Genomic DNA, 20,770 nt, shown 5'->3' with positions numbered 1-20,770 from the left:
CCGGGAAAGCCTCTCCTTTCCTGTGCAGGAAGGCCTCCCCGAGCCCATCGCTCTGCGGTGAGGCTGCCCATGCCTCTTGCATTCTGGTCATCTGCAGGGCAATTAGCAGCGTTTCTTGGCCAGCTCTCTGATTTAAATCAATTCTCCGTGGCAGGCTCTCGGCATTCATCCCATATAGGCTTGTGGGAATAGGTGAGAACGAATGGAACTAACTCAGTTACCCTGAATATAACATACCCCCCTCCTGTTCTGCTGGACGGTCTCAGAAATTACAAGAAATTTTAAGAGAAAAGGGTACGGTGTGTACAAACACTCCCCTTCCCCATTCCCACACTGCACCAGGATACATCTGCCATCAGTTGAAATCAATATAAATTACGTGTTACAATCACAATCAGAGACACACGCAAAAAACCCAACTAGAAAGCCATGGAGACAACATGAAGAACATGAGGTAGAGCTGGGGGGTGGGAAAAAATAACCTTGATGGAGAACTATTCTGGGGGAGGAGAGCTGGAGAGTTCAGTAAATCAGCTTCTGCAAACCCACTTTATTTTTAAGAAACCAAAAATAGGTAATCCCCCTGGAGTTGCAAACTGCAGAACACAAGAGCTCAGATTGCTGCCAAAAAAGACAGTACACAACACATTTCAGGGGTTATAGTTAGAACCTTTGGGACAAGAAAACAAAGTTATTTACCTATTTTAAAGAAAATGAACCATTTTTCCCTTTTTGGAATCTGACACTCTAAAAAGACATAAAAAGAGATGAAGATGTAGCTATTCCTGGAGGATCTGATAACATCAGGAAGACATCACCAGGTAGTTTTGTGTAGAAACAGGGAGTTTGTACACAAACACACAGGCTTTTATGTCTATGTCTGCATGCGCATGGGTAAATAACTTCTGGAAGCTTTCTGAGCACAAGGGGATCCTCAGCCCGCCTACTGTCACTAGACTTACAACGACAAATACATACAAAAACCGGCTACAGAAAAACGCAGACATTCATTACGTATAGACTGGAAGAGCGACTCTGCACTTGGAATAAATCAGCACAGCTCAGGTAATTCCCCTGTATGCTTCAGCTGACAGCAGCCATCCAAAAATTCATTAACTGCAGCCAGTTTTGAGGAACATCCCCCGCAGTATCCACCGCTGAATTTAATTAAGTGCAGATATGTTATTGATTTACAGTCCAAATAATCACGGTCCCCAACAAGCTTTGGAAAAATGTCCCTTTTTTATGACTTCAACAAGGCTACTTCTTGCAGAGTCAGATGAACAGGTTCAGTTTTCCCCTTTTTTGCCTTTATTAAAATCTTGACATGACTTAATGGAGTGTGAAATAAGAGAGCTTTAGGGACGGGGCTGGGAGGGTGGTAAGTAGAGAAAAGAAGGCCTGTGGAAAGATTATTTATGGGGTTTATTTAGCAGATGAGTTTTTCCTCAGACAGGAAGAAATACTGCAGCTAAATACCTTGTTTTCATGGAAACTGTGCACAGGGAATTGAATTCATGAGGCTGAAGAAAATAAGACCAAGTGAAAAGAGGAGGATGATAAAGAAGCAATCAGACGCTCACGATCTCCAGCTGCTGTTGCATTACCTAGCTAATCACAGATCTGCCCAGTTTGAAACCAATTTTATTACCAAGTTATAGCATGCTCTGTCATTGACAGAAATCACTTGGAATCCATGCAAAGGAAAATACCAAGGTGACAGCTGCTAGCAGAATACCAACTATTTTTATTTTACAACAGCACAAAGAGATGTTATCTGTGGTCAGGACTGCATAGAACTAGGTCCTGAGCAACCGTCTAAGGGGAGACAGTCTCTGCTTTGCAGAGTCCAGCAGTAAAGTAAGGTATCATCCTAAGCTCACCTGGGCTCAAGCTACTTGTGTTTTCTCTGCACACAGACAGGATACAGACACCATATTTTCAATAAATCCCTGGGGAAAAAAAATACATGGACATGGACACAAAAAAATACATGGACAACCCTCAGTTTTAAAGATAGCTCTGGCTGGGAAACATCAGGGCTGGAAGTTGGTGACTGCTTCCCTTTAAAATCTTGACCATTAAGCTTCAAAGAACTCAATAACCTTCAGAAAACAGAAGTGTTTCCATTAAACACTATTAACGGTAAATCAAAATTACTGAGGTTTCTCTAAATAATTGAATGTGATCCAATTTGATGGCCCAGGACTAAAGTAAAACGTTTAGCAGAGTGCTCTAAAAAGCATGACAGAGTATATTCACTTCTCAAACTAAAACCACGTGCAGTTCAAAAACTGTGATTTCACATCAGAGCCAATATTCACTCTTTTTTTTTCTCCTCTCTCCTCTCTAGCACACCACTCATTACTTTAAAGGAGTCATCTTTGGAGCACAATCAAAAATCTTTTAAATTTGTGTGAAAAAATATGTGCCTCTCCCCAGTTATGATCATCTGGCACTCTCTTCGGCCTAATGTGTTTATGAAGTGAGGTAGAATCTCTGTAAACTATTTTACAAGCATTATTCATCACTAAAAATGTCCCATTTGTTTTCCAAATAGTAGTAGTAATACAGGGAAGCTCATTTTTTGTTTATGAGACACCTGGATTTCCATAGCAGATTAGCTACATTTTTAAAAAATATCACTGCCAAGGGTAGAAAGCCAAGAACTAAACCAATGAATTGTCTGCTTGGACAATGGTTATTTACATCTGTTTCTCCATAACTCACATTTCTGTGAGATAAGGAAAAATAGAGAGGAAAGTGAATTATTTTTTTTGTCAAACCTAGGAGTACTGTGCTATTTAGAAGCCCCAAGGGACTCACCTAAAACCCCCAAAGCATAAAGCACCTCTCCATAACGGGACTGATGTCGGAAGCTGTAACTCCAACTGAAACTGATGGGAACAGCCTGTTGTGGATGCTCAGACACTCCAAAAACGAGGTCCAGAGGAGATCCATATGCATCTCCTGCTCCTTTCATCTGGTAACTCTTTGTTGCTATACTTTAAATAGGAGGCAGAGAAAGGGCTTCTATCAGGGACTTATTTCTCACCTTAAAAACAAACAAAGGAGAGTTTTCCACACTGCTGCCTTCCACAATTTTACTGCAAGTCTGCCATGGGTATCTGATAGTCTTCTAAAAGCTTTACCATCCTGAAGCATGCCACTGCATAAGAATATCTGGATAAGAAATGTATTTAAGAAATACGTTTCTATTTCTCAGTTGATTTTATTTTCCTGTCATGAACTTTAACCCAGTCTTGTAATTTAGGGCCATGAAGGAAAAGATTTCTGACTCATGATTTTTCATTGCTTGGGGCTGGCAATCGTGACGTTTGGTGACTCTGATAATTGCTTGGATTTCAGGTCCTGAACGAGAAAAAACAGAACACAAGCTCCAGCATCATGCAGTCATTGGTTCCTAATTAGATCTTCTCTTTCAAACACAATTAACTTTGTGCAAAATGGGATAACAAGTCATCATAAGACCAAGGAAGAAAACAGTCCCACAACTAACCACATTTTTTTGTGGTTAACCCTTATGTATGTGAGCAGCGTAGATTCCTAACCAGCACTTCGACAGGCCATCCGTCCCTGGAATACCGGGATATCTGGTCTTGAGCAGTCACCAACCATACTCATGTTCAAAGGTTTCCTGGTTTTCCACTGCCAGCTTTGACAGAGACGTACCCATGATTTTGGTTGAAGCCATTTGATTGTACTCCTACAAATGTTTACAGACCCTGAAACTTAAGATCTTAACTTATCCCTAACTAAGCACGTGGCTGCAGAGAAAACAGCCACACAATTGCTTTCCTATTGTCTACCACCTCCAAAATGAGCAGAGTACTCATCTGCTTCAGGAAGCTGTGACAGCACCTAATGAGAACTGGGAAGTAACTGTTGAATTGTTTGGTAGAATCTTAACAAGTGTTTTGCAAATTAACTGTAATCATGTCACATACTGAATTGGTTCTAAAATGTTAACAGGACCCAAGGACCATTCTGTTTCTCAGAATTTGCCAGTCCTTCCTCTGTGAGCAGATACTGACTGACACAGAGCTATTCCAACTAACATTTCCTTTGACTTATTTTCCAAGAAGGAAGCATCTCACACTGGTGATTATCCAAGCCCCGTGCCCCAGGGCTACGTGCAAGGAAACTGCAATGGATGGATCGGGGCCCCCACATGAGGTCTCCTCTGGAGCATGGAATGAAAGCCTAAAGCACAGCTGCTTCAAAAGCACTTGTGCCTGAGAGTTTTCCTCTGCTTTGTTTCCGAGAACAATAAATGCTTGTGCAGTCCTGATGTACGCAGACACTTTAGGAGCTCAAGAGGGCACACAACATGAGGCACACCCCGACATGGCACACGGTGCATAAACAGTTTAATGATGCTTATTGCACCAGGTCAGCAAATCTTTGAACGAGATTTAAACCCCCCCCCCCCAATCTTTAAAAAGTCTCCGAGATAAAAACAATGGACTTCCAGCCTCATGTCCTCAAAACCACCACACAGGACAAGATCACTGGTATCACGTCCACAGAGCAGGCACATACCCTGATGGGGAACACTGGCAGAGTGCACAGAATATGCACACAGGTTAAAAGAGACAAGACAGAGTGTCCATATTGCTCTCCCTGAAGAGCAATACAAACACCAGCTCAGGAGTATTTCACAGAAAAAGCCATTTTCATCCTGCCTGGAGTCCAGCTCTGATGTATCACAACCCGTCCTGAGTCAAGACTGCATTTTAGTCTCATTGCTCTGAAGGAAATGCAGGGAAGCTGAAGGAGTATGAGAATACTTACCTACCACCTGGCCCATCACACCTACTGACCAACAAAGGAGAGAATGTACACTGCAGAGTCAGCCAGATGCACACACAGCACCGTGTGGCCACCCCATGGACCTCCTCACCCATGGACCTCCTTAACCCATCTACCTCCACTATGATGTCCAGCAACCACCAAAGGTTCCACAAGCAGTTGCTTCCAGAGAAGACTGGGCTGGTGGTTGGGCAGGTCAGCACTTGGGTTGTGTTCAGACAAGCGTCTGTTCATTTTGGGATGGTGGATGTCACCTGAAAGGACTTAAGCCATGGCTTCAAGGACTGCTTGCTAATGTGAATTCATTATATCACAAGCTCCCTCCAGCGCAGTGATCACGTCCTCCTTTTGTTTGAAGAACAAACCGCATGCGTGACTAACCGCAGGCACAGATCATGGATAAACACCTTCATTTAATATTCAGATCCAGCTCTGCAGTCGAGCCCTATTACCTTTCCCAACGCATTACCGGCCAGATCATGACATGGATTTTGTTTTGCTCTTTTTAGATTTGTGATATTTAAACACAGCACTACCCAGAAAAAATCAGTAATTTTCATCAGTTAATAAGAGAAGAAAAGCAATATTCATAATGGAAATGGAAACAACAAAACCCGAGGTTAATGCAGCCGGATCTCAGGGCCAGGCTCGTCTCCAGGCTGAGCTCCCAGTCCCTGCTCACAGGAGGGATCTGCTCCTCACCTCTGCATGTCCAGGCTGGGATGGACCAGCACATGGAATCGCAGGTTCTGCAGCAAGTATTCTCAACAAATCTATCCAGATAGAGAGGAAACTTAGCATTCAGAAATAGCAAATTAACTGCTTGGGTTTTAGAGGGGAAAAATGTTTCTGGTCTGGAAGTCTGGTCTAGGTAAAACACAGCCTTAGAACAGACTCAGAAAGCAAAGATAATTAAATGACACTTATGTAAGGAAAAAGAAAGACTTTCAAATGCTTCTGAAGTGAAGGTCTGTAACCTACACCGGGGGTAAATCAAATTATATTAATAACTGGAAATAGGAGGAAACAGCACATGTCAAGTACCTGATGTATACCAAAAAAGATACCAAAAGTATCAAGAAAACAAAAAGAAGATAGGAGTTGGTCTGTTTCCTTTGATGGAAGAGCTCCAGTGCCTTACAGAACTGGAGTTCCCTTTGTTTCCTTGTCTACAAGCGGTGAGGTCACACTCGCATCAGCATCTCAGCACCAACAGGAACCCAGGGTGCACTTCAGAGAGGCGCCTGGAGGCAGTAGTACGATAAAACCAGAGAAAGGTGCCTGAAACAGCAAATCCAGACCTACAGCCCGCTGCCGGCTGACCCGAGTTCAAGTTCAGGCACCCAGCAGACTGGCCCTGCCGCTGGCCAGTGGCCAGTGAACACGGCCAGGAGTCCCGGGAGCCAAGAGCCAGGCAAGTGGTTGTGAGGCTCGACACCAAATCAAAGCCTCTGGCTGCACCGTGCCCAACAGAGCCGCCTTCCTGCAGCTCCTCCTCCAGCATCACCCAGGCACAAGAGAAGAAACTCAGCTGTCACAATAAAATATATGTATATATTTTACACATAATGCCCATAACGCCCTACAGAGGAGCTTCCTATGAGATGAGGGGCCTCTTTGTGCAGCCATCCCCTGGTACCACAGCGATGGTTGTGGCTCTGAGGTTCACCAGACATGTATCACACACAGCTACAGGGGCTGTCCCCTCTGCAGCCTCGGGGGTCCATGGCACAATGTCCAGGGACAGCGAGAGAACCCCCCAACTCTCTCCATTCACACCCAAAGGGACAAACACGTGCAACACAGACCTGCAGTCCTCGAAGAAGGTTCAAAGGAAGCCTCACACACAACATTAAATATCATTCTACAGCTCAAAAATCAGAACCGGCCTCTTCATGTCAACCACAAAGGGATTCTGTACATTTTAATTAATGGGTTTAATTACTGGTAGCAGATTTAATATCCAGGCCAAAAAAACCCAAACCTTTTCGTGCAGTCCATCCCTTCCCTAATTCAAATAAAAACCTCATTGAAAAGCCAAGTTCTGCATGTTTGACAATGCCCAAGTTACCAGTTTTACTCATCTTTACTGCTAACCTTCCCCCAAAACGCAGTACTGACCCTCACTTTGACAAGCAGACATGCTGGATTTACAGCTAAACAGCACACATTTTGATTCTGGCTCAACCCAGCTCCCAGTGATCCACCTGAAGTCTGTGGCAATTATTTTACAGCATGAGAATTCAGGATTATTTCATTTAATGCACTCAAAATATTTACTCAAAGAGAACAAACAACTGAGACTTATTTCAAACAATATAAAAATACTTTAAGTTGTAAACCAGGCCAAGCACAGTCAACCTTTATGAACAATAATGTAATTACGAGACAATTCAAAGTTCACATTTCTTTTCAAACAAACACAGAGTGAATGTCGAACACTTTGTACAATCCCAGTTTCTATTTGTCAGCATCCCTGCTACACTTACGGAATAATTACACCAACCACAACAATACGCCGTTAACTTCACTGAGGGAGATACTGTCTGGACAAAGTTTGTTTTCAGTGTACTTATCAATTTACCTTTTAATACAAGACATTAAAAATATACTCTGCATTTAATTACTATTATGACAGGAGCAGTGTCCTTCTGGCATCATAACCCATTCATCAGCCACCAAGTATACACTTGCTCCAAGTGTCTTTTCCAGGAGAAGGCTCCCCACACGCTCCCTTTTCTTTTTGCTCCTCCCGTGAATAATGCACACAAAGGGAGTGCAGAGCCTGAGCAGCCGGGGGCAGTTATTGTAGCTCCACATGCAGAGCACACAGGGAAAACATGAAATGCATTGAATAACTGTCCCAGTGACCCACGATGCTGCAATGAACAGCGTCTGGCCACCACAGATACCGTAACTGGGCTTAATGGCAGAGAAGGAAGAGCCTGCAAAGCCTTTCCCAAAGTTTCCCTTGTTGGATGCACATCGACACTGCAAACGGGGCAGAAGCCCCTGCCTGTGCCCTGCTGAAGGCCCCAGCTCTATGAAGTGCTCTTGGGTGCCCCAGCTCCCCAGGTCCCCTGTCCCTGCTGAGCAGACAGGGCAACGGAGCTCATTGCACTCATGTTAAACACATCCACTGGAAATGAGGCAGCTCCGTGAAAAACATCAAAATGCTGGTTTCAAAGATGAGACAGTGTCACTAAGCAGTTTGAATTGGCTCGCTCTGTACATCTGGAGTAAGGGATACCCTAATCTGGTACATCTCTAGCTTCTGTGAAACCTTCTGTACAATTTTTTAGATGAAAGGGGGAAAAAAGAAGAAATATTAAAAAGTGAGTTAATGAAAGATCTTGACTGGCCACATAAAGGAGACCACTTGGAGAAAATCAGTCCTGTGAGATTCATGACGTGAGCTAGACACCCTTGAAGACATAAAGAACAACATGTGGGTAACCTTGTCTTAGATCATTAATGAGTCAGGCATGTTCCATTATGTATAAAGCCGATTTAAACAGGTTTTTAATTCTTTGCTTGTAGCAGCATGTTACTGTCCGATCTAAAGAGAGACAACCATGCAGAAAAAGGAAAGCTTAGCAAAGCTGCAGGTAGTTTTTGGACAAACACAGTGAACGTAATGCACTGAAAGTGGAAATCCTTCTCACTGACTGCTGGCAAAGACACGTTTGGTAACTGTGGAGACAGACAGAAGAAAAGCTTCCTTTTTCTCCCCCCTTTCCCTCCCAAATGTAAAAGCGGGGAAGGGTGAGTATTCCTGGGGAGAGCACGACCAGCCACGACGACTTCAGGGGCGGTGGTGGGAGGATGCAGGAGGAGAAGGCAGCATCCCCCCCGGCCCGCAGCGATGCACTGGGCTGAGCTCGGTGCGGTCCCTACGTCACACCGTGTCAGCCACCGTTACCACGGAAACGGCACCAGATAACCCGGGCTGAAAACATCCCCATCCCCTTCCTTACAGAAACGCCGGTCCACTAAAGATGCTATGAATTTCCACAGAGCTTGCGTCATTTCATTATGCTTGGATCGACAACACGGTGCTGGTGAAATTCACTCGACAGCAACCTGTAGCCCAGAGAGAAATTTGGAATTTGTGCCAAGATGGCACCCATTAGCCACACTGCACACACTCCAAACTGAACCGCTACGGCTCCGAATCACAGAGCTACATCTTTTAGAAATCAGAGAGGAAGAAAGAATAACCAGAATGTAACTAGGTTATAAACTGGGTTGAGAACAAACACAAAAACATCTGCATTCGTTGCCTCCCCATGAGGATGGAAACGTCAGCGCTGTTTTCCTCCTCTCAGATCACACAGGGGAAGAGCCCCGATTGTAAGCTGTAGTTACAACAAATCTCTCACCCTGGATGAGGGGAGCTGATGGGCACAGAGCCATTATTCCTCCTGGGCCAGTAAGGGTGGGATGGAGCTGGCCCAGGGCTGGAGAAGGGCAGTTCCTTCAGGAGCTTGTGATGGTGAACTCACAGCTTCATCCTCTCCGCTCAGCGGGCTGGACAGGCAGCACCAAGACTGTGTCTCCTACCTCAATGCACACATTTTCTGTGGTCTCACTAGGGTGATCTCAGGGCAGGAAAGGGCCCTCCTACCCATCGGGAGCCAACGTATCTCCATCCCAGATAAGCTCCTCTAGACTTGTCAATTAACCCTACCTGCCATGAGCTGCTCTTGTCCAACTGCACGCTATGATTTGAATCCACGACCAGGAAGACACACGTCAAGGGCCAGACTATGGGGAAACCCATTCAGGCTCAACGCCCTGCAGCAACCTTACACGAAAAACTTCCTTCTGCTCCCAAGCTCTGCTCAGAGAGTCCAGCACGGGGCTGAACAGTGAGCACCGACTCTGCCATCTCAGCCCTGGGGTTTCTGGTCCTTACAAACCCCCTGTGCTGTACCAGAGAGACACCTAAGGCTGTGGGAAAAGTGGCACACACTACTGAATCGGCACCTTCAACAGTTACGACCTAGGAGAGTGAGGAAATTTTCAGGCACTGATGCAGACAGGCCCTGAAAATCAACTACCATGGATTTAAGACACTCTTGCTAAACCCAGCCTTGCAGGAGAGTAAAATGATTCACAAGAATTCTATATTTATAACAAAGAATCACTGAAAGTGACTCATGTACCGAGCCAATCCAATTTTAAATAGAAGGGAAAAACCTCTTGAAGAGGCACATGAAACTGTAGTGGGGGAGGGAAGAGAAGTGCACAGACAGGAGAGCCCCAGCCAGGAGCCGTTAGCCAAAGCAACTGGAAACGGTTTCTCCATTCAATTAGCTGAAGTGATGGCAGAACATTCAGCTTCACCTACTTCTGGCTTAGAGTTAATTAAGTCCTACATTCACAGCAGCTGCCGGCTGGAATACTTCCTTGGGATAGGTAGGATCACTGGGCAATAATAAGGCAGCTCAAGGAGAGTTATTAGTTCTTCAGACCCTACAGAATTCAGAACACAAAGCCAACTGCAATCACAGTGGGAGGAAGGGAGAAATATTAAGATGTTACAATATTCCTAATTCTGGCCAAGCAGATTCTAACAGAAATAGCTGCCGCCCCACTACCCCTTACATCAACACTGCAGCACATCTCACAGAATGTCATTGCAAAGACAGAGGAGAGACACACGGTGCCAGGAGCTCCCCAGATCAAACTGGCATCCCACAGCATGGGCACGGGCTCAGGGCTCCTCCACCTGCTCCGAGCTTGGGACCGTGTTCCTCAGTTACTTTTTCTCCTCTGTATAGTACAAATGTACAGTAAATAAAAGGGGAATATTTAACATAACCACAACCTAAATGGAGGAAACAGCTACAGTCTTTATTAATAGCAATAAAACATTAGCCAGAAAATGTAGCCAAATCTTGCATTCTTGCACTGAATACGTAGGGATGAATAAATTCTCCTGAGCTGTAAGTAAGAGCTAACTGGGGAGCAGCAAGCAGGGGAGTGACAGATTAGCCTTGCATACGGAATAACTGCTCACAGCACAGCAAGTTGGAATTTCAGTGTTGCCACAGGAAAAGGTTACTGTTCCCTGACTTTGGCTTTCAGTAACGTGTCAATACTTTTTGGTCTACGCAGTCCACTTATCTCCAAAACCAGATCTAACTTCTACTCGTCTTATCCTCTCCACTGTCATCAACACATGACTGGGTACGCTTGGCTGCAAAGGCTCCGTTCTGTGAAATCAAGTGTTCTGACTGGAGAACAGCCATCATCCTTCTCAGCATCGCTCCCAGTTAAATCTTCAACTTGAAGCACAAAGAGAAAGCAGCCAAGAATTCAGAGGCCAACATACATATTTACAATTGTACCTAGCTTTAATTCTCAGCAGCATCTTGCTGTGATGTTTCTCTACACACCAAAGTCTGATGAATAGTGTTAAATTTTTATTTGCCCTAGTAAATTATGGACTAGATTTCAGAACTGTTGAACGAGCATTCAACTGTTCCTTCTCAGGCACTGAACGAAGTGGCAAAGTCTCCAAAGGAGTACTTGGTGTGAACCTTTGGGAGCTGACTTCTACTGAGAATCCAGCATTGGACCATCCTTTACCCACTCTCCCACCCATGGTCTGCTTCACTTCACCATCACAACACACACATTTGCCAGCAGAGAAAACACATTTCTATAGGAAAAGTGAGATTATGTAGTGTTAGCTCTTTAGTTTGTCATTTACCACATAATGCGATGATGTGACTGCTGTCTTCATGTACAAATTTCCGGGTGACAGCTTCTTCCATGATCTGCTTTACCTGAAATAAATAAAGAGAAGCGACTGTAAGATCCCAACACAACCAGCACAGCACTTGGGAGTTCCAGTTCCAACCTTTGTTTGCCCTTTCCCCATCACCAAAAGACTAACAACCCATGCAAGTTACTCTTTGCAGGGAAGGAAGGACAAAAGCATTTAATAAAGGAGCAACTTTTCATGGGATGAGGGAACCTCTGGCAGAACAAGGGCAGGTCTATTTAGGGTGCCCCCCTGTAAAAGGCTGGATTATTCAGAGTGCCCTCCAGAGAACTCTCCAGCAGAAGTTCCAAAGGGCTGTGCAAAACTTTTTATATGATTCATCCTTGGCCTTCCTGTATGTAGTTACTTCTCATGAAACAAGATTATGTATTGCCATGGCCGCTTTCCACTTGTGGCATTCTGCTCTCTTTCCAGCACAAAGAACCCCTGATTACACAGACGTACATCCCAAGGGAGGTTCACAGCAGCCTCTCCCCCGTTTGGGGACCTTCCATGCCACATTAATCACAAATGATGCTCTCAAAGCTCTGCTGCAGCAGACACTGCACAAAAATAATATAGCACCTACAGAGAAGAGAGCGCCTTCAGTTTTCACTTCTAAACACAAATGAACAATTACAGCAAATAAAATTATATTTATCACTTCTTGCTGATTTAAAGCAAAGCTCCTCTCCAGTTTCAAGGCTGATGTGTCAAAGCCCCAGAGGGAATTTGTTTCAGATAAGTGACTTTCAAAAATTAAAGAAGAAAACAGGCAAATCTTACAACTGGGGTTGTGAAGAGAGGCTGCAGTGATGCTCCTTTCACCTGCTGGCTTATTCCTCCCCGAATGGCCTCCTCAGCCTCAGGCCAGATGAAACCTCTTTGCCTCAACCAACTCATTTCTCAGACACTCACTCCTTCCTGGCCACAGAGCACTTGCTTTCCCAGATACAAGTCCACAATCATTTTTGGTTTCTCTCATTTGTGAGCTATAATTACAGGGTTTGGATACTCTGCTTAAATAAATGACATCACTTTCAATATATAAAACAAGTGCTACTATAGCAGAAGATTTAACAAGATCCTCTCTTCTTTCAACTTTTTTTTTTTTTTAACTTGAAAACAATTTTTACAGTAGTCCTGGAATCCAACAAACAGCAAATTATCCGGCAGGTAATCACTGTCTGGCTACTCTTTACCACCAGGGCCAGCAGAATGGCCATATCAGCTTGGTCTGACCCGAGCATCAGTGCAAGCTGTAGAGCAATGTCCCCACCAGCCTGTCATGGGGGCCAGGTCTGTGTGCCACGGGGACCTCCAGCCACGCTGGCAACTGGGCACTCAGCTCTCCTTAAGCTGCATCTGATACCCCACACAACCAGCTTAAGGCTCGCTGGGTTACCCCTTCTTCACAGCTCTGACAGGTCCAAAGGTTTGAAGCCTTCGCCCTCAGTGCTGGAAGGAGGAGAAGCTGCAGGTGGGATGCTCCATGGACAGCTGGGCTCTGCTCTTGCACTGATGATATGGCAGCTGCCTTCTCCAGTTTGGAGAGCTTCCTCCTCCAGTGAGATCATTTGCGAGGCCAATTCTGGATGCTGTTATCAAGTCTGCCTCCCCCCTGGTAATCCTCCTGAGGCCTCCATGCCCACCCCTACACCCCCACCCCGGCTGGCAGCTCCAGCACTTGCTGCACGAGCCTTTCAACACATGGCATTCTCCTCGCCCCAAATTCTGGATCAAATTCATCTCCACAATTTGAGTTTCTTATCGAACAGGAACCCTCTGGGTTGCAAAAGAAACGTTGCGGGGGGGAGGGAGAAAGCAAACATAGAAGAGGTTTTGAAAGTAGAACATGTTTTAAATCTGAGGACTTCAAGTCTTTTGCGGCCTGATTTACTAAAGGGAGAAGCACCTCAGAGTGCCACTAGCATTAGTGTGGACAGAGGAGGAAAGAGGAGAGAGCTGCACCAGAGTCAGTCGCGCACACATGACTCAAGTTCATGGACATGAATTCAGGCACCATCCAGCACTGCAGGCTGTGATTTCAGTCTCAGCTCCCCAGAGAACCGTAACTGGAATTCAATTCCTGATGACAGGGAGGAAGAAGAGTCATTTACCAGGAGCAAGAGCTCTGGAGCTCAGAGGCCAATTCACTGCTGCCACACATTTCCCAGGCGTACCCCAATCATTAGTCTTTATTAGCTCAGTGTGTTATTTAGATCCCAGTCTGTAGCCCAGGAACAAAAAAAAAAATTAAAGCATATAAAAAATTAGAAAGAAAAAAAGTTTGAGATGCAATAATGAACCCTACTTCTACACAGCAGGACCATATGGTCAGACATTGGCGGACTTTGAATCCAGGACCTCCAGAGTGAAGCAGAGCAGACAGGCAATCGGTGTCTGTTCCCAACTGCCACCGAACACAGAGCAACCTCTGCACATCTTCTGGAGAGCCAGAGAATGTTATTAGAAAACATTTTCAGGGCAGAGACAGTAGATGTGAAGATTCAAAAGCTGAAATGCAGTGTTTTTCAATCCCACGTCATTCCTCACTGCCACGTAATTCAGGGATGCTCCAGGCAAGGAACTAAATCAAATGTTTCTGATCAAATGGAACACAAGCCATTTTTATTTTTTTTTTCCCCTTGCAATTTTGTGCAGCTCTCTTTGTGGGGAATCGTGCTGGTGTGTCTCTGTGTTCTGGGACACTTCTTGCTGATTTAAAGCAAAGCTCCTCTCCAGTTTCAAGGCTGATGTGTCAAAGCCCCAGAGGGAATTTGTTTCAGATAAGTGACTTTCAAAAATTAAAGAAGAAAACAGGCAAATCTTACAACTGGGGTTGTGAAGAGAGGCTGCAGTGATGCTCCTTTCACCTGCTGGCTTATTCCTCCCCGAATGGCCTCCTCAGCCTCAGGCCAGATGAAACCTCTTTGCCTCAACCAACTCATTTCTCAGACACTCACTCCCTCCTGGCCATGGAGCACTTGCTTTACTAGATACAAGTCCACAATCATTTTTGGTTTCTCTCATTTGTGAGCTATAATTACAGGGTTTGGATACTCTGCTTAAATAAATGACATCACTTTCAATATATAAAACAAGTGCTACTATGGTTTCTCTCATTTGTGAGCTATAATTACAAGGTTTGGACACTCTGCTTAAATAAATGACATCCTTTCAATATATGAAACAAGTGCTACTGTAGCAGAAGATTTAACAAGATCCTCTCTTCTTTCAACTTTTTTTTTTTTTAACTTGAAAGCAATTTTTACAGTAGTCCTGGAATCCAACAAATAGCAAATTATCCAGCAGGTGATCACTGTCTGGCTACTCTTTACCACCAGGGCCAGCAGAATGGCCATATCAGCTTGGTCTGACCCGAGCATCAGTGCAAGCTGTAGAGCAATGTCCCCACCAGCCTGTCATGGGGGCCAGGTCTGTGTGCCACGGGGACCTCCAGCCACGCTGGCAACTGGGCACTCAGCTCTCCTTAAGCTGCATCTGATACCCCACACAACCAGCTTAAGGCTCGCTGGGTTACCCCTTCTTCACAGCTCTGACAAGTCCAAAGGTTTGAAGCCTTCGCCCTCAGTGCTGGAAGGAGGAGAAGCTGCAGGTGGGATGCTCCATGGACAGCTGGGCTCTGCTCTTGCACTGATGATATGGCAGCTGCCTTCTCCAGTTTGGAGAGCTTCCTCCTCCAGTGAGATCATTTGCGAGGCCAATTCTGGATGCTGTTATCAAGTCTGCCTCCCCCCTGGTAATCCTCCTGAGGCCTCCATGCCCACCCCTACACCCCCACCCCGGCTGGCAGCTCCAGCACTTGCTGCACGAGCCTTTCAACACATGGCATTCTCCTCGCCCCAAATTCTGGATCAAATTCATCTCCACAATTTGAGTTTCTTATCGAACAGGAACCCTCTGGGTTGCAAAAGAAACGTTGCGGGGGGGAGGGAGAAAGCAAACATAGAAGAGGTTTTGAAAGTAGAACATGTTTTAAATCTGAGGACTTCAAGTCTTTTGCGGCCTGATTTACTAAAGGGAGAAGCACCTCAGAGTGCCACTAGCATTAGTGTGGACAGAGGAGGAAAGAGGAGAGAGCTGCACCAGAGTCAGTCGCGCACACATGACTCAAGTTCATGGACATGAATTCAGGCACCATCCAGCACTGCAGGCTGTGATTTCAGTCTCAGCTCCCCAGAGAACCGTAACTGGAATTCAATTCCTGATGACAGGGAGGAAGAAGAGTCATTTACCAGGAGCAAGAGCTCTGGAGCTCAGAGGCCAATTCACTGCTGCCACACATTTCCCAGGCGTACCCCAATCATTAGTCTTTATTAGCTCAGTGTGTTATTTAGATCCCAGTCTGTAGCCCAGGAACAAAAAAAAAAATTAAAGCATATAAAAAATTAGAAAGAAAAAAAGTTTGAGATGCAATAATGAACCCTACTTCTACACAGCAGGACCATATGGTCAGACATTGGCGGACTTTGAATCCAGGACCTCCAGAGTGAAGCAGAGCAGACAGGCAATCGGTGTCTGTTCCCAACTGCCACCGAACACAGAGCAACCTCTGCACATCTTCTGGAGAGCCAGAGAATGTTATTAGAAAACATTTTCAGGGCAGAGACAGTAGATGTGAAGATTCAAAAGCTGAAATGCAGTGTTTTTCAATCCCACGTCATTCCTCACTGCCACGTAATTCAGGGATGCTCCAGGCAAGGAACTAAATCAAATGTTTCTGATCAAATGGAACACAAGCCATTTTTATTTTTTTTTTCCCCTTGCAATTTTGTGCAGCTCTCTTTGTGGGGAATCGTGCTGGTGTGTCTCTGTGTTCTGGGGAGGCACTTGTCAATGAGGCTTTCGAGCATAAGCCTACACAGACACCCACTCGCAGATAACAGCGGACCTGACCAAACTGCAGATTAATCTCATTAAAAGAAACATCAACAGCCCGTCCCCCCGCATGCACCCACCCACTTGCACAGGTAGAGAAATCTATTCAGGCTGCTCTGTGTGCAAGGGACAGAGGGATGCCACCCCCAGACGGAGCCAGCGCTGCCAACAGAGACCCGCTCAGGTGGGAGGGATGTGGACAAGACATGGTACAGGCTCCCTCCATTCCCTTGGAAACATCCTCCCCTTCCCGGGAAGATCAATACAGGATCTACTGCTATTAACCAGGCTGCTCATTCACGCCTGCCAGGAGGCACAAGGATGCAGAAAAGCAGCAAGCAGAGCATCGACTCCCGTGGGTTTTGGTCTCCCCGTGAGCCAGCAGCACCGCACCAGGGGAACCCTGGAGAGACCAACCACAGGCTCAGAAGACATCCTGCTCTCCCTGGAAAAGGGAACAGGCTCCCTGAGCACCACATTTACCAACCACTGGAGAGCAAGGATGGGAAAGCTCTGCCTACCCAAGTAAAGACAGGAGGAGTGAAGAATATCCTGGTAATAGCACTATCCAGGGAAAGCAAAGCTCCTCGAATAGAAGCTGATCAGCCTTTGCATGATGGCATGATGGATCACCGCTCTGACTTCCTCCTACAAGGCCAAAAACTTCCAGAAGCAGTCAAACACCAAACATCGGTTGTGTTTTGTTTCATTTCACCAAAGAAAACCACAAGAGAAATGCATTTATTTCTTTAATTTCCATAAGGAACTTGTTAAAATGGAAATAAACTCCAATTTTGCAGCAACATGCTGGTATAAGAGATCAATAAAATGAAGACTACTAAGACACGACATACACTGACTATATACGAACTTATTCACAAGCCCAGGACTGGAAGAGACCCACAGAGGTTGCCTTTCCCATCCCTCTGTTGAGTTCCTGGTCTGCCCCAATGAGCACAGGCAGTCAGGACCTGTCTTACTGCAATTTGGCTAAACTCTGACAACGATGGGTTTCCGAGGGCAGACCCACCTCATCTCAACATAGCTGCAACCTCCGGGGTTAGGAACAACCTTTCAAACCAGCAGTTTGAAACTGACAAGCTTTCAAACCAGTTGCAGTGCTTTCCTCAACCATGAGTCATGATGGGACACTGGAGAAGCACCACAGGGACAATGCAGCATCGGAGGCAAAGAACAGTGCTCATGAAATCCTGGAATAGTCACGACCACAGGTAAAAGCCACAGCACTCTTTTCTCAAAGGAGAAAACCTTGTGTCCAGCATCCATGCCTTCTTCAGCTTGTGTAGTTACTGTTCATCGCATTCACTGATCGCTCCTGCTGCACTGACTCTTTGGTACTCTCCATGAAGAACTGGGTGGTGTAAATACAAGCTGTTAAATAAAGTACTATATTTCTGCTCAGAAGTGGTTGCAATTGTGTTTCTGAAAGGCTCAGAAATTTTTCAGGGTGAAACTGCTCAGGTTATTGTTATCCAGTTTGTTTCACAGCTAGAAAGAGTGCTGTGCTTAAATCCAGAAATGGCAAAAAACTCAATTTCAGTAGGTACAAGGAAATGGCCAGAGAAAAGCCAGGTTTATGAGTCTGCTTGTCACAACAGATTTTCCTGCAGAGAGAGATAAACGTTTGAAACGTGAACTTATAAGCAGCCTCAGCATGAATCCCGGTAGAGTTAAATTTTCAAAACACATTACATGTCCTCTTTCTATTAGAGCCAACAAAATACATTCTTTACCAGTGGGAATTGAAAGCCCATCTGAGAAAAAGCAAACAACATTAAATTTTCCCAAAGGAAAAATGCAGAAGTTTTTGCTGAGAGGGAGAGACAAAATAAAACAAAAAACCACCACTTTGCACCAAGTGACTTTGGAGACAACCATTTTATATTGTGCAAAGAGAACTGTATTTTAATAGGCTTGGTGTAAACAACATACAGAAATAACATGCTTACTCTGAACTCCAGGAGATATTGAGGTTACGTGAAAATAATTTAATGGGAGGAAGAGCCTGGGTTTAAAGGACAAGGGAAGGATCGCGTTGAGAATGGACATGGATTAGTAAAGTTTTCAGAATAAGACCACCAACACACAACGTGCATAGCTGTACAAGAAGCTATGTGAAAAGTCACACAGAATTAAAAATGAGGTTGAAAATTCTATTGGAAAAAGTTAATGACCATTGTTAAGGACAGCATAACCTGGTGGCTGGTATACCAATTGCTTGCATTCAACTCCTGGCTCCACTGATTGATTATGTAAAAGAAACATAAAATCTCAACTTCAGTGTCTCCAACTGCCTCCTGATACCATTTGTCTTAACGTGAGCAGAACAGCCAGGGTCCCCTTCCCCAGGTCTGCGCAATGCACAGCTGAGAGGGGTTACCTTAATGGGCAGGCAATCACCAAAGAGCTCGCAGAACTGTTTCAGGATGGAAAGCTCTGGGCTCCCCCCAAAAAGCCAAGCCAATATAAACCCTCTGAAAGAGCATTTGTGAGGATTTGGAGAAAAAAACCCAACAAATCAAAGACAAAACAAAAACTCAGATGACATAGAAGGTACAAATAACACTTTGAAGCATTATTCAAGTAATTTAAAAGCTAGAGTCCAATTAAAAAACATTTTAGAGACTTTAAAAACAAATTAGCCTCAGATTTTTTAATTATATATCACTTGTTCTCCTCGGCTGGAGTTGGCTTGGATCATGAAAATCCATTTCACTCTCAATCTCGTGCATTAGCACCAGATTGCAGCGTTCAGAGCTGGAAAACATTTCTCGAATTTATTTATATATTTAAACATTAACCCAGGAGAGCAAGTGCATACACTTTTAAATCCAACCTCACACTGTCGTGGCTCAAAGGTCCTAGTTTAAGCTAAAATTTCTAAACGAGGCGGCAGGTTCAGGTGGTGAGCACACAATGGTTAACACCTGCAGGCAGGTGCCGGCTGGGGCATTTCGGGACACGGTCCTACGATTTTGTGTACGTGTCTGTCCCTACTCGACCACTTCCACTCTGCCTGCAACAACTGAAACATTTGACAATTTCTGCTTTCAACACTATAACAAATATTAGGACACCAGATTCAGGCTCAGGAACCTTGGCCATTTTACTTTTCACCTGGGCTCTAACGACCCCTGCTCTCTGCCTGCTCCTGGTTTCCCCATCTGTGAGCTGGGGGAACGGAAGGAGAAGGGAGACTGTCAGCTTTTTAAAAATACTTTTTATTGCTGTCATGGGAAAGCATTACATCCTCACTTAGCTCCTGTGTAAGAACAGGCAGCTACACACAGCTGATACACAGTCAATGCCACAAAAACACTAAACATGGCCCTGGGGTGCACAGGGAGAGGCGGCCGGTCGCTAAGGTGGCTGTTCCACCTGGAGTGTTTGGGAAGGCGCTCAGGGACCAAGGCAAGCTCACACCCCCTGGAACCCCCTCCCCCGGGCAGGGACCCCAGGCAGCGTCCTGCCCGAGCGGCTCTGGGCACGGAGAGCCCCCCGACCCCAGCGCAGGCCCCCAGGAGCTCTGTCCCGCCGGGCGAGGGGCACCATCCGTCCCTGCCAATGAAGCCCCACCAGCCCCAAGGCAGGCGCGACCAAGGGCCACCCTCCCCGCTCAGGGTGTTCGGCACTTTCCCGGCTCCCGGGCGGTCCCAGCGCCGCGGTGTCACACGGGTCTCGGTAACGGCTCCCCCCGAACCGCCCCGGCCCGTCCCCGGCCCCCCGCCTGTCCGACCCCCGGGGGGCTCCGGCTCAGCCCAGGGCACCTCACACCGGGTTCGTTACCACCGCTTTTCCTCCTTTTCTCCTCTAAAACTCACGGCTACGGGCGAGTTGGTAAAGAACTAGTAATAAGAGAAACGTAACCCCCGGGAAGGGACCACGGGCTCCTGACAGGCCCCGGGGGCAGCACCGGGCGGGACCGGCACCGCCGCCCCCCCGGCTGTCCCCTCCGGGGAAGGTCCCGGACCCCACCGGGAGGGTTAAACAGCCGTCAGCGGACAAACCCTCCACCTCCCGTTCGCCGCCTCCCGGAGGGAAACGGGGGTTTAACCCCATCGGGCCAAAGCTTCATTCTATTCCCCCGCCGCAAACTCTGAACCACCGGCCCCACCACCAGAGATTAAACGCGTGCATCAGGCGGAACGTTCAACCTCTCCTCACCGGCCCAAGCTCAGAGAAAGGGAGGACGCTCCGGCCCCGGGAGCGCGGGGCCCTGCCCGCATCACGGCCCCGGTC

General features: G+C 46.0%; 1 protein-coding gene across 3 annotated transcripts in view; it reads right to left on the bottom strand.

Moving 5' to 3' along the window:
- The window catches only part of SGSM2 (small G protein signaling modulator 2), a 44,110-nt gene extending 32,481 nt beyond the window's left edge, over window positions 1–11,629 (bottom strand). For all 3 annotated transcript variants that reach the window (XM_014964083.1, XM_014964173.1, XM_014963995.1), the window contains exon 1: window positions 11,555–11,629. In XM_014964083.1, the coding sequence (XP_014819569.1) occupies window positions 11,555–11,618 (64 nt within the window). In that variant the 5' untranslated portion in view covers window positions 11,619–11,629. The remainder of the gene's footprint in view (window positions 1–11,554) is intronic.
- Window positions 11,630–20,770: the final 9,141 nt, after the last annotated feature.

Source organism: Calidris pugnax, unplaced genomic scaffold, assembly GCF_001431845.1.
Source record: "Calidris pugnax isolate Ruff unplaced genomic scaffold, ASM143184v1 scaffold45, whole genome shotgun sequence".
In the NCBI taxonomy this organism is placed as follows: Eukaryota; Metazoa; Chordata; class Aves; order Charadriiformes; family Scolopacidae; genus Calidris; species Calidris pugnax.
The sequence above is the reverse complement of the archived record's forward strand: the minus strand, read 5'-3'. Positions and strand labels throughout refer to the sequence as shown.